This window comes from Monomorium pharaonis, chromosome 9 (genome assembly GCF_013373865.1).
Source record: "Monomorium pharaonis isolate MP-MQ-018 chromosome 9, ASM1337386v2, whole genome shotgun sequence".
NCBI lineage: Eukaryota > Metazoa > Arthropoda > Insecta > Hymenoptera > Formicidae > Monomorium > Monomorium pharaonis.
In genome coordinates this window covers 11199341-11214360 of record NC_050475.1, presented here as the reverse complement: position 1 = coordinate 11214360, position 15020 = coordinate 11199341, and the positions used below count along the sequence as shown (strand labels likewise).

General features: G+C 33.8%; 1 protein-coding gene across 4 annotated transcripts in view; it reads right to left on the bottom strand.

Annotated features, from left to right (window-relative positions):
- Positions 1-11189: 11189 nt before the first annotated feature.
- The window catches only part of LOC105834796 (DDB1- and CUL4-associated factor 1), a 122974-nt gene continuing 119143 nt past the window's right edge, over positions 11190-15020 (bottom strand). For 3 of the 4 annotated variants that reach the window (XM_028194780.2, XM_028194779.2, XM_028194781.2), the window contains one exon: positions 11711-11925. In XM_028194780.2, coding sequence (XP_028050581.1) covers positions 11711-11925 — 215 coding nt within the window. Of the gene's footprint in view, positions 11926-15020 lie in introns of all 4 variants that reach the window. The other variant, XM_028194782.2, reaches the window with a different exon arrangement.

The following is a 15020-nucleotide window of genomic DNA, read 5'->3' as shown; positions in this document are numbered from 1 at the left end:
TACCGTTACCATTACTCTTGATAAAAAGTAACTCGTTACCGTTACTCGTTACCGGTCGTAAAAAGTAACGCGTTACCGTTATCTTAAAAATAATGAAAAATCGTTACTTTTCGTTACTTTTTCCTTAATAATAAAACAGATTTATAAAATAGGATACTAAGACGTACAGAATATAAAACTGGAAGATATTTATCTTTAAATACTTTTATATTTTTTCAGTACATATCTATATTACATATTACATTTTTTATATACTTTGTACACTTTAAACGTTTATTTCATATACCTATTAGCCAGATAGCACAAAGAATCCAAAATAATTCTTTTAGTAATTTTTTTTATGTCACCAATTATGAATTCTTCTTTAGATGCAAAAAGAAATCTTTTTCTAAGATGGATTCTTTTTTTTAAATGCAAAAAATTCTTTTTTTCTCCTGTTCTCTAGTCTTCTTGCTTTCTACCAGACGACAAGTATTTCTACGTTTATGTACCGGCCATTTATTTTAAAGTAACGGTATTTTAAAGTAACAATAAAAGTAACTGCGTTTCGTTACTCGTTACAAAAGAAAATAACGTCGTTACGTTTTCGTTACTAAAAAAGAAAAGTAACGGCGTTACCAAATCGTTACAGAAAAAAAGTAACGGTAACGGTAATGACGTTACAAGTAATGTGTTACTTCCCAACCCTGCATTTTGCTTAATAATTTTTTAAAAGTAGTTATTTCTTTATTAATTAATTATTTTAAAAAGTAATCCGAAATGCAAAAAATCTGATTAATTATTTAAAAAGTAATGCGTAATGAAAAAACGTATTGATTATTTAAAAAGTAATGCGTAACCCAGACAACACAATATTTATGATAAATATTTATTTCTATTTATTTTTTAAAAATATTATAAATATTTTATACATATTTTAGTGATTCCCAAATGCGCACAGATCGAAACGGACACCACCAATAAAATTCTATAAAATCCTAATTCTAACTAACTCAGCAATCTGATTGGTGGTGTCCGTTTCGATCTGTGCACATCTGGGACGCTCCCTTTTGTACACATGAAGAAAAATCTTTATTCAACATATTATTAAAATATGGACTAAATATTTTATACAATATTTATTGCTAAATAAAAAATAAAGATTTGTAGTAATATTTTGTAAATATTTATAAATATGTTATAAATATTTTTATAATATTTATGATAAATCTTTACGATCTGTCAAATCTAAGACCACAAAAATATTTATAAAATATTTAGATAAATATTTATAAAACATTCAAATAAATATTATAAATATTTTGTAAATATTTTATAAATATTGTGTGCTGCCTGGGAATGAACAAAATTGCATTAATTATTTAAAAAATAATGCGACGTCTTTTCAAAATTATTGTCATTTACTTACAAGGGAACCTCGCGAACCTATAAATTCTAATTTTAATACAACTTGGCATAAATGTAGAGGGGGTGAATACATGAATTTAGAAATTTTTAGTTGGTGCCCAAAAACGGTTTAAAGCGGTGAAATTATCCTTCAAAGTTGAGACATTTTTGCGGTTTTTCGATATATCTCGTAAACTAAACAAAATATTAAAAAATGTTTCATACAAAAGTTTTACAGCATAAATACCTCCATTTAACTACGCTATTAATTTTTCGAAGAAAAAAAAATTTTTTAATTTTTTTTTTATAAATAGCATAGTTAAATAAAGGTATACTGTAAAACTGTATAAAACATTTTTTAATATTTTGTTTAATTTACGAGATATATAAAAAAACCGCAAAAATCGTCTCAACTTTGAAGGCTCACCCCTTCAAACCGTTTTTGGGCACCAACTAAAAATTTCTAAATTCATGTATTCACCACCTCTATACTTATGCCAAGTTTCATTAAAATCTGAATTTTCGAGTTCGCGAAGTTCCCTTGTTAGAAGTCTATTAGATGTCGAGAAATGACTTGCAGCTTAAAATAATTTTTTATTAATAATTTATTGTTATTGTATAAGGACTGCTATTATAAGGTTTTAAATAAACACAATAACACAAAATCATATTACATCTAAATCAGATATTACTAGACGTTATTTTAGACGTTATTTTAGACGTAGATGACGTCTAAAGACGTTTATCCAATTTCCTTTCATTTCTCCTTGGGTACTCAGCAAGTGCGTGTCCCATCGATGCAAATAAGTAATTGAATGGAGCCAAAGGTGAGTAAGCTGCATGCGAAAATATTTCCCAACCAAACGCCTCAATCGTTTCCTTGACCGGTTTTGCTGTGTGTGATGGTGCATTATCATGAAGCAAAATCACTATGTTGCCTTTTTTGATAATCTGGTCGATTTTTACGCAAAGCTTGATTCAAATCGATCATTTGTTGTCGGTAGCGTTCAGTATTAACGGTTTTGTCAGGTTTTAGCAGCTCATAATAGATCACACCATTCTGATCCCACTAAACAGAGCATAGTCTTCCGTCCTTAGCAATTTGGCCTTGCAGTCGATGTCGATGGTTTGCTTGGAGTTACCCATGATCTTTTACGCTTAGGAATCCCAAAAGATATCCACTTTTCATCGCCAGTCACATTTCGATGGAGAAAAGACTTTCTGTTGTACCTGGCGAGCAGCATTTCGCAAGTGGTTTTTCGGTTTTCCTGCTGTCTTTCATTCAGTTCATGTTGAATCCATTTTCCCATCTTCTGGATCATTCTCATGGCTTTCAACGTATGGAGAAGGCTTCTCGTGTCACATTTAATTGATTCACGAGTTGTTGTGTTTGAGCGTCATTCTCATCCAACAATGCTTGCAATTCGCTATCTTCAGATTTTTTCGGTGGTCTTCCATATTCTTCGTTTCTTACGTCAAAAAATCGCCACTTTTGAATTTTTTAAACCACTCAAAGCACTGTGATTTACCAAGAGCATACTCACCGTAAGCTTCGATAAGCATTCGATGCGATTCTGCAGCAGTTTTCTTCAAATGGTAACAGAAAATCAATGATGTCCGCAAATCGCCTCCCAGATAGCACAGAACGTCCTCAGGATCATCCTGAATATGTCCCGGGATGTCCTGGGATCTTGTCAGGATATAATAGTTATTATTATATTTATTTATATAGTAGTTATATATAAAATATTATTGTAATATTTTATATAATATTTTATATAATAGTTATTATATAAAATATTATTGTAAATATTTTATATAAATATTTTAAGTATAAATTTAACATCTAAAGTAAATAAGTTTAGAATGTTAGATTTTGTAATAGTATTAATATAAATTAAAATTCTACTCATGTCTTGAAGACATCCTTGGGATGTCCTAAGGATATATGTATTCTAGCTAAAAACGTTATTCTTAAAATATTGTATAAAGAGTTTCATTAGCTACAAATGTCTGAAGATAAACTTAAATATGATGACTGTATAAATACCAGACATTTTAGATAGCACAGAATGTTCTGAGAATATGATATTCTGAAAGTCCTCAGGACATCCTAAGACAGTCCTCAGGACATCTTAAGACAGTCCTTAGGATGTTCAAGATAGTTCTCAAGACATCGTACGAAAAATCCTCAGGACATCCTACGAAACATCCTATCCTCAAGATATCCTAAAACAGTATTCAGGGACATCCTGGATATATATTAATTTTTTAAAAAATAATTTTTAAAAACGGTAAATTAATATAGCAAGTGAGAAATCTTTAAATATCGTACGTATTTCTAAAATGTATTGCAAAATCAAATGTGTAAAAATGTCGACTTCAAAGTCAGATTGAATGTCTACACTTATTAAAACAACGTGGCATATTAACAATATTAAAAAATTATAAAAGATGACATTATTAAATAATTTTTATTTTATTTTATACAAACGGAGCAAAAACAGTTTTTTAAATAAATTATTCCACATGCTATTTTGCGCGAATATGTAAAAATGATTAAAAAAAACTGTAAAACTATATTTATAAAAGAAAAATTTAACTATATATGTTTCATCCTTCTGACATCTATTGCAATAATCTATAACAAATATGTATGCATAAACAAGAAGTACTCATGGATCATCACGAAGCGTTAGGATGCGTATGGTCTTCGAAGTCGAGCAACGTCGGCGAAGGTTGACACTTGGATGAATGACAGTTTTCTCGGGTACAAAGATTAAACATGCTTTAACAGGTACGACTGTCGCTTTGCTTAATCATGTATAGTCTTCTCCCTCTTACAAAATTATTGTAGAAATAATTTGAACTTTTAATTTTTTGTTAAAGTTTTTTTTAATTTTCAAAAACTCTTAAAAATACTTAAAAATATTTAAAAAATTTTTTAATTAATCAGAATTTTTTATTTTTTAAATTTTTCTGAGAAACGTTTTAATTCTTATAAAAAATCGATACATTTATCAAAAATCCTTAAAAAAATCTAAAAAATCTGACAAAAAGTGTTTGCTATTCCTGAGGATGTCCTGAGGAAATCCTATGGTATTCTCAGGACGTCCGGTGGACTGTCCTCAGGATGTCCTTAGGACGTCCCGGAATAAAATCAGGACGTCCTCAGCATATCCACGAAGTCCGTCCTGGACGTCCTGAGGACGTCCGTGTGCTATCTGGGGTAGTTTCCAGACACAAAATTCGACATATTCAACGCTATTAAAAACTATGCTGTTGTATGAAACTTGTATTATTGTGAGTTGAAAATCTTTATCAGATGTCAAAACAAGAAAATGGTGCCAATGACGCGGTTTGACGGTAACTACATTGACAGCTAGCGCTATCTATGGGCAAATTCCGATTTCATATTTACAGACTTGTATAATGTATAACATATAGACGATACATATAGATTAATGAATATATACATGCACATATTTTTAATCTTAGTGTATTAAAATTATGTAACTTTAAATAGAATGGAGAATAGAATGGTTTCAATGGAGAATAGAATTGGTTACAGGAATATCCATTCCTGTAACCAATACACTTGTTTCGTCTCTTCGTTATTTATAAATAATAATTAGTACCATCTTACACAAGAGACACTTCTGATTTTTAAAATATCTAGTACTATTGAATAAACGCTTTTCTGAAATTTTAATTTATTTATATAGCATCGTCAGAGAAAACGCTTCTGATTTTTATAATAATCAGTACCGTTAGATAAACTTTTCTGGCTTTTAGTTTACTAGTAATATTAAATTAGACGCTTCTGGTATTTTATCAGTTCCATTAGGAAAGACGCTTCTAATTTCTATTTAGTACTGTCTAAAAGGGAGCGTCATCCCAGATGTGCACAGTAATAAACGGAAACAGCAAACTGAGTGTACACAGAACAAACAAACACAGTGCGGAACGGACACAGACCAAATGCGCACAGACCAAACGGACACAGTAACAAATGCGCACAGTGCGAAACGGACACAGTAACAAATGTGCACGGACCAAATACGCACAGACCAAACGGACACAGTAACAAATGCGCACGGACTTATCACTGCGACGTAGCTTTCCTTCGGGAACCACCAGGTCCGAAAGGGCTACGACTAATTAATCGGTAACGCCTATAAAGGTTAACTGGTTAACTATGCTCTCCCAACGATATCGGTAACTCGCGAAAACGATATCTCCATAATATCGCTTGAAAATGCTCTCTCAACGGTATCGGTAACTCGCGAAAACAGTATCTTCGAAGTATTGCTCGAGAATGCTCTCTCAACAGTATCGGTAACTCGCGAAAAACGGTATCTTCGAAATATTATATTCTTGGGCGCCAGGCGCGGATTTCCGCGCCACACAATACTTTACGATAATTCGGTAGCCAAAAAGAAAGCGTTACAAATGCCGGTAGCTTTTTATCCGAAGCGATAGAGGGGCGTGGTACTTAAATAAGTGGAGGTGTGGAGATTTCGGATCGACGCAGGTCGCAGAATAGAATCGATACACAATTTTTTAATGAATAACACTGATAAAATATATTTTTCGAATAACTAACGAATACGATAACAAGCGGAAATAATTGACATTACTCAAGTTAGCGGAACATGATAAATTCACAGATTGACGCAATTGAAACGGAAACAGGAATCTACGAATAGAAAAAATGCGGAAACTTCAGAAAATCTATTGTACGAGGAGGGAGGTTGACGAGGCTCTCCGCTTGAACAACAACCAGTACAATAATTTACGGAAACAGTATTCGCGATAACAACAAACTCCCCAGTGAACACATTTTATAGCGGCAATATAACATGGAAGTTACAAGTAATTTAACATTGTTATTCTTGTGATATGTAGGTGCTATGTGACATGGAAATAACCTGTTACGTAATATTTGTTATACGCAAGTGATATAGCTGTTGTACATCGTTTTGGCGTTACAGTTATTCAACAAAAATTGTATAATCGTAACATAACACGTTCGTATCAATGTTATTACGGAACGATGCGTCATAGTTGACTCAGAAATCAGACAACATTATAACATTCTAAATGATAGATCTATTTAATAATAAAAAAAATTATTATAAAGATAATGTTTTCAAAAATAACGGTTTGTCTACAATTACTGCGCACAAAAAATGCACAAAATCGAAATTCATCATGTGCTGCAAAAACAAAATAATAAATGTATACTATTCAATTTTTCTTAGAATTACGATCTATACATATAGTTAACCATCTAATTAATCATTTGAACGCTTCAAAGATTAGTGCTAAATAGATCGCAATTTTTATCAAATTATTAAGGTTATAAAAAAAGATAAATTTAACAATAAAATTATAAGTAAATAAATTAATGCTATTTATTTTTAATGTTTTGCAAAATTTAATTGCTTTTATAAAAAATAATATAGTTGCGTCAGTTTATAACATATAAGTATATGTAGACAATAACAAGTACCCATATCGATGAGTCAAATTGGCGTAGCAGGTAGAGTACAAGGTTCGTCATCCTAAGGTCCCGGGTTCAAACCTAGTCTAGCAGCAACAAGAATAAAATAAAAAATTACATAATTTAAATTTAATTAATTAATAAAAATTTATTCTAAATGTAGTATGTGCTGTTGATAAAAATAATTTAAAAAAAATGAAATTTTTATTTTATTTTATCTTTCTTTGTAACTGTTGTGTAGCTAGATAACATGTAATTATAACATGTTATATTGCTGAGTCGGAAATTGTAACTTACATGTAAGTTACGTGTAATTTCAGAGTAACGTAACCTGTTATATTCGGTTACATTGCTGTTACACTGCTGCTATATTACTGTGTTCACTGGGTCTACTATTAACTAAAGATGACTGTCGGTGCCGGCTTTGTTCGAGGGACGTACTTAATCAATATGCGGGGCCGGTCGGTCCAATCTCTCGTGCGGCAACGAGACTTTACTCTTTATTTCGCGTTTCTCAAACACAAAAGCAACAACAGCAACGGTAGCGGATTCCGAAGTACCGGTAACACGAAAAGAAACGGTATTCTTTATCCGGATCCGCACGAGAGTTGACCGCCTTAACCGAATCTTACGCAATTCCTGAAGGGCTGCCGAGTGATGGCCTTACAACGAAATTCCTGGTCCACCGGGATGAGTTAGCCAGGTCCTTGTCGATACGCATCAAAGCACGGCTCGCCGAACAGTGAGGAACCCCGGTCCCATGCCAGCCGGCTCGAGCCCCCGTGCAGGCGCGTGCGCGCTTCGATTTCCAATAGGTAGATTCGTCCGCCTCGCAGGATTCTCGATCCATCGCAGCGCCGCTTCATCTCTCGGAATTTTCCGGAATCAGAGCGTGTCGATTTTCGAAGGCGAGATCTCTTGTGCTCCGTCACTTCGGCTGGTCCGGCTGGCCAGGCCGCGACCGAGCCAATTTTGGTGGCGGGCGGTTGGCAGTGATATGGCCGCTCCCCCCGGTGGCGTGCCCTCGGCGTTATTCACCTAGAGGATCGTCTTTCGGTAATCCTTTCGCTGTATCCTTGTGGGGTCGGTATCCTCGTAGTTCAGGTACGGCAACTTGCAGCGGGGCCCGACGCACAGCTCGGCTGGGAAACTCCCTGCGAGGTGTCTCGTCTACTATTGGTAACTAGCGAAAAAATTCCCTCGATGGCTGCTCCTTTTCCGTCTTCGATACAATCTTGGATTGAGCACTCGGCGCCTTATGTCTAATAAAACTTAACAAAATAATATGAAAAGACGGTAACGCGAAAGTCAAAAAGTACAATAAGGTAGCTTCCTCCTCGGCTCGGCGAGAAGTAGCCCCAGAGTAACCACCTCCTCGGTCGGACTTACGCCCTTGTGACGAGCGCAATCGAACGCGCCACGTCACAAGGTAGACACCTTACCTAAGTCATGACCGTCCGTTTATGTTGTAACATCCGTAAACGTCCTTTCATTTGTTTGGTCATTCGTGTTTTTATTGCATCCGTCACTCGTTATTTCAGTTGATTCAATTGATTTGACCTGCTGGATTTTAGGACTGGGCATCATTGCTAATGTCTCTCCATTGCTTTTAGCCAGATCTAAAGCCTTAGAGACGACCCTGTGCTCCTCATTCGTTATTTCAGCAGAATCTGTAGGTTAATTAACAATTTACCATTTGTCCCTTGATTTGATGAATTACTACAAATCAAGTGTATTTTCCCGATCCGACTGACCGAACACAAGTCATATCAGACAGAAGCGGATGAAAGCATCGGCATTCGAACACAAGATCATCTCCGCATCCATCCTCATAAATGCAGTGACCGAGCGCACAGCGATGATCACAACAAATATGATCCAGCAAGGCACCGGTGTTTTTCAACAAATTTCGAAATTTGATTTTATTTTTATTATCAGCCTTAATGTGAAATTTTATAAAATATATAAAATTCACTGCTATAGCAAAAAAAAATTTTATAATTTACCAAATTATAAAATTTACATTCGTTAACATTCGTAATCGTTTGTATAAAGTTTTTCAACATCCGTAAACATCCGTAATCATGCGCATAGAAAATTTTTATTAACATCTGCAAACATCCATAATCATAAGTATAGAAAATTTTTATTAACATCCGCAAATATCCGTAATCATACGTATTAAAATAATTGAAAAAAAATTTTTTTTCAACATCCGTAATCATACGTATTAAAAAAAAATTTAATTAACATCCGCAAACATCCGTAATCATACGTATCAAAAAATTAAAAAATTTTTTTTATAATATCCGTAAACGTCTGTCTAGAATTTACACACCTATTTTATATTCGATTCCATCATTCGTTTTAAGCATAATGCCATCATTCGTTTTCCGGATAATTATCCTTTGTTTTGGGTGCTTTTCTTGCAATCTTAATTTAGTCTTCCAATACTTGCAGAAAAGCAGGAACGTCATTTCGTCTATATAGATAGATTAAATGTTTGTTAGTATTACTTGTTATACAACTAACATCCGTGAATTTACACTCGTTGTTTCAGTTGTGAATTAAAAATAGAAAAGATATCTTTTATTACATTCGTAAAGATATCCTTTATTATAATTTTATAAGAATTCAATTTTAAACATTCGTAAATCCGTAAATTAAACCTTCGTGCATTGTAATCCGAGGAAGGCAAAAGAAATCATCGAGAAGACACGTAGGCTTAAGCATGTATGCACACATACATGTCAGGCATGACTATGCCACGCGGTTTGGGCCTGTGCTCCCACCACATTCATAGCGCGCACAAAGCCTGCTGATGCAACGCAACCCGACTACAGGCAACACGCACAAACACGCATAAGAGTCATCGTCCATCTCTCTTCCACCATTCGCATGGTCGTGCCACAGCAGCGCATACGCCTGAGCCTTTGTTGCTACGCCCTCCCGCATGTACTTACACACACGAAATCTATTTCTCCCTCCCTTTCGAATCCTCGAGAACATGGCACGTGGCGACTTTCGTTTTGCTGGTCATAACAATGCAATTCGTATTCTCATTGAACTTCCATTACATTAATCGAGGCGATAAACAATTTTATTATTGCGCAGTACACCCTCAATACGCAACAAAGAAATGCATATTTGTGCGAATTGCTTATTTTACCTCTTTTTGTCATACGCACGCCTTCTTCACCTTCTGCCATCCTTTCGCTCGCGCGAATACTTCAATGCAAGCTTCCTCCAAGACACACATAATTTGCAGTTGATAATGCAACACAACACTCGTAAATGCAAAGTGCGTGACAAAGAGATTAGTCGGACAATAAAAAATCGTGGTTTTGCTTCGCGCAGTGGAAGCGTGCTGGGCCCATAACTGACGGAAGGATATGGGCAGAGCAACAGATAAACCACGTTTGATATACAAAAGTATTTAATAATTAATACTCGTAGGATTCGTTAGGTATATGTATAGTATACATCCGTAAAACAAAAGACGTTCTAGTAACAAGAAAGTATCCCGTGTGCACTCGTAGGATGACGCCGGACAAGTGTGTGCATGTGCGTAGGTCCACATGCTAGGTCAGCCACGAAAAACTAGTAGAGGAGAGAGCGGAACGAAACACGCTGTGGGCGCGTAATACGAGCAGTATTATTCCAACATTAATAATTACCATTTCTTAATAATTTATGTACTTCAGCAGTATCTATGGTATTGTACAAAGCGTTATTATACTTGTATATAAATGCGTATACGTTTTCCATTTTACATTTTGCGCGCAAACCTGTATGGATCCAACACGTGCTCACTGAACATGTTGCAAATCCGCTTACTGATCAAGTGCGTTCAGCGAATATTCATCCAATAGTTTTGCACAACCGTTTTGTTCGCTGAACGCATTCAATATTTGAATAACTGTTATTCCTGCATCTTCAAATCGATTCCATCCGAAATATGTTCTATGATCAAGAGGTAACCACGTGTAACATTTACGTTGTCCTTAGTCCGCGTATATTTCATTTGTATATGTATATTGTAGAATTTTTAAGCAAATATTTTTATCAAGGGACACAGTTTTACATATAAAAAATTGGTAAGATTTTTAATTTCTTTTATTTTTTTATATTAAGTCAACTGTTCCAAGTTTTATTTTTGTGCGTAATTTCTGCGTTCTGTAAAAAAATTTTTTAATTTTATAAAGCCAATTAAAAAATTACTCTATTGATAAAATATCGATAAAACAGATGACTTTAGGATCCTCTTGATAATTATACATTATAAATACAATTGACATAGGATTAAAAAGAACGTATAACATTTTATTCAATAATCAAATAGAAGATTCATTTACAATCACATATTTGTAATTTAAAAAGTACAAGTATGCATTTTTGTGAAACCAACATACAAATTACAATTAGAGAAATTAGCTGTAAATATACATTTAGGATATCCTATTAACCATGATAAAATTTTTTTAATTTATTTTGTATGTGTGTGTATAAATAAATGTGTACGTGTATGCGTGTGCGTATGCGCATCACGTACATATAAATATACATACATGTACATTAAGATGCATTGATTCACTGGGTCATAGAAGTAACCTGACTTATTGATCTACATATACATATATGTTTAGCTTATTATTATAATAAGAGACAAACATGTGTATATATGTAATAACTTAGTCTACTACTACCCAATGAATCAATGTACCTCAGTGCACGCGCGCGCACGCACACACACACACACACACACACGCGCGCGCGCGCGCGCGCACGCGCGCGCAAAATTAGTTATTTTCATGACATTCATGAAAACAATATCTCTACATCATCCATGTCCGACAAAGAATAATCAGTTAAATTATGAATGTCAACGCTGGGATCATAATCCGCACTATCATCACCGGAATCGTCTCCATCTCCACCGTCCTCGTCGTCGCCGTCGTCATCATCATTATTTTCTCTGTCATTCTGATCGTTATCGTCGCCGTCTTCTGCGCCAGCATCTGCATTATCACCATCTGTTTTAATAAAATTCAGATAAATGCTTGAACAGTACAATTTAACATGTTGGATGCGCAATCGATTTTAAAATGGTTTTCGTTCAGCTGTCGGAGAGCGCTCAACGCATGCTGGGACATACAATGTATAATATAAACAGAAGCTATTGTTGTGTTCATCGCGGTGACACTTTTGTTTTACTCTCCATTTAAACCTAGAGAGTCTGTGGGAGAGAGTGGTAAATTGATCACGTGACCGCGTGCTGCCTACACAAAAGTATTTAGCAAGGCGGGGGGGATAAACTAATTACGTGACCGCGTGTTTAACGCCCGCATCGAATCAGAAGAGATATGGTTTGCCACTCTCTCCCTCAGAGGCTCTTTATTTAAACCATGGGAGAAAGATTCAGCGAATGCATGAGTATCAAAAGCATATACAAAAAATAAAATTAGGAACAAAAAGCTAAAGGACGATTAATTGTAGGCAAAACGATGAAAGAGTAAAAACTTAATTTAAGAACATCTATGTTTAGAATGGTTCAATAAACGACATTTTCAAAAGTGTAAACATATATTTTTATACTATATAAATAACTAAATTTATTTTGTGAGTTTGATACTGTTAATTCCCAGATATCTATGCCGAATAAACGAAAAATACAAAGTCAGTCCTTAGAGACTGACGCCGGCTAAACAGAAAATTCAGTGTCAGTGCCCAGAGACTGACGCCGCACCCAACGTGTTAATACACATCAAAACAAATATGCTAACTGTAAAATAACCATTTTATACTTGTACATATATTAAATAAATAAAATTAATAATAAATATTATCATTTAATTTATAAATATATAAACATTTTTAATTCATACTTAGCATTCGTGAAATAATATTGATAATATCTTACGTCTATTAAGCTGGCACAGCCACTTTAGCACAATCAAATAAAACTTACACAGAAATTTAGTGCTCTTTAATTGCTAATTTGTTACTCAAGTCTCAATTTTTTTGCTCCAGCCGTTTGGGAGAAAATGGTGGCTGTGTTAACTCAAGATTAAAGTTAGCACAGCCACAGAAAAAAAATTTTTTTTTAATTTAAAAAACGGTAGTTTTTTATAAAACTAATTTTTTTGCTAATTATTTACCCTAATGCCAATTTATTTGTTCTATTTTTAAACTCCAAAAACCACCCCTAAAGTTACTCCCTAGTAAAAAAACATTCTAAAAATTAAAATACCAAGATTTTTCAATTAATGACGCTTCTAAGATTTTGTTGCTCACCATTTACAATAAATTTAATTTTGTTGCTCCAGCCTTAACCCTTAAAAATCACCCCTACTCACTGTACATTAGCACAATACTTAAAAATGGTAAATTAATGAGACGTATCGATGAACAGCGTTTCCTAGAATTTATTTCTGGCGAAATACACCAAATAAAAATTTATTGCTAATTGTTTATTGCAAAATTCCGTGGCTGTGCTAGACTCGACTCAAGAGTAAAGTACCCTTAAAAAATTTGTTACCCAACGGATTTCTTCTCCAAAGTGTTTCTAGATTTTGTTGCTCACGAAATACACCGAATAAAAATTTATTGCTAATTGTTCATTGCAAAATTCTGTGGCTGTGCTAGATTCGATTGAAGAGTAAAGTACCCTTAAAAAATTTGTTACTCAGCGGATTTCTTCTCCAAAGTGTTTCTAGATTTTGTTGCTCACGAAATACACCAAACAAAAATTTATCGCTAATTGTTTATTGCAAAATTCCGTGGTTGTGCTAGACCCGACTCAAGAGTAAAGTACCCTTAAAAAATTTGTTACTCAGCAGATTTTTTTTCCAAAGTGTTTCTAGATTTTGTTGCTCACGAAATACACCGAATAAAATTTATTGCTAATTGTTTATTGCAAAATTCTATGGCTGTGCTAAATTCGATTGAAGAGTAAAGTAACCTTAAACAATTTGTTACTTAGCAGAATTCTTCTCCAAAGTATTTCTAGATTTCGTTGCTCACGAAATACACCGAATAAAAATTTATTGCTAATTGTTTATTGTAAAATTCCGTGGCTGTGCTAGATTCCACTCAAGAGTAAAGTACCCTTAAAAAATTTGTTACTCAGCAGATTTTTTCTCCAAAGTGTTTCTAGATTTTGTTGCTCACGAAATACACCGAATAAAAATTTATTGCTAATTGTTTATTGCAAAATTCCGTGGCTGTGCTAGACTCGACTCAAGAGTAAAGTACCCTTAAAAAAATTGTTACCCAGGGGATTTCTTCTCCAAAGTGTTTCTAGATTTTGTTGCTCGCGAAATACACCAAATAAAAATTTATTGCTAATTGTTTATTGCAAAATTCCGTGGTTGTGCTAAACCTGACTCAAGAGTAAAGTACCCTTAAAAAATTTGTTACCCAACGGATTTCTTCTCCAAAGTGTTTCTAGATTTTGTTGCTCGCGAAATACACCAAATAAAAATTTATTGCTAATTGTTTATTGCAAAATTCCGTGGATGTGCTAAACCCAACTCAAGAGTAAAGTACCCTTAAAAAATTTGTTACCCAACGGATTTCTTCTCCAAAGTGTTTCTAGATTTTGTTGTTTGAAACGTTTAGAAAATTGGGACATTACACAGCAATAGTGAAACGAACAGGCAATTGTTGGATGGAATATGATGACCTGTCACTTGCAGAAAAAAAGTCAAGAAAACAAAAGAAGTAAATCCGCATTTACTAATGTACATAAATAAAAATAATTAAAGAAATGTTGTGTTATAAAACATAATAACATTGAAAAATTTTTTTAATAATTTAACAGAAAATTTCATATTTTAATCCTATTAACCCTATCTATTCAAAACATCGGTCACAAATTATTAATTTAAAATTAGAAACAAATTTGCAATTTACTTTATAATAACTTATTTTACACAATTAACTTTATAAACATAGTCTTGTTATCACATAGTTAAAACATCGTATAATAAACAATCGACAAAATTGGAAACATGTAAATGCCGAAATATCTCATTAATTTAAAATTTTAAAGCGTTGTGCTAATATAAAATAGATGGAGGTGATTCTCAAAAAGCTAAAGATGGAACAAATAAATGTTTTTAAGGTA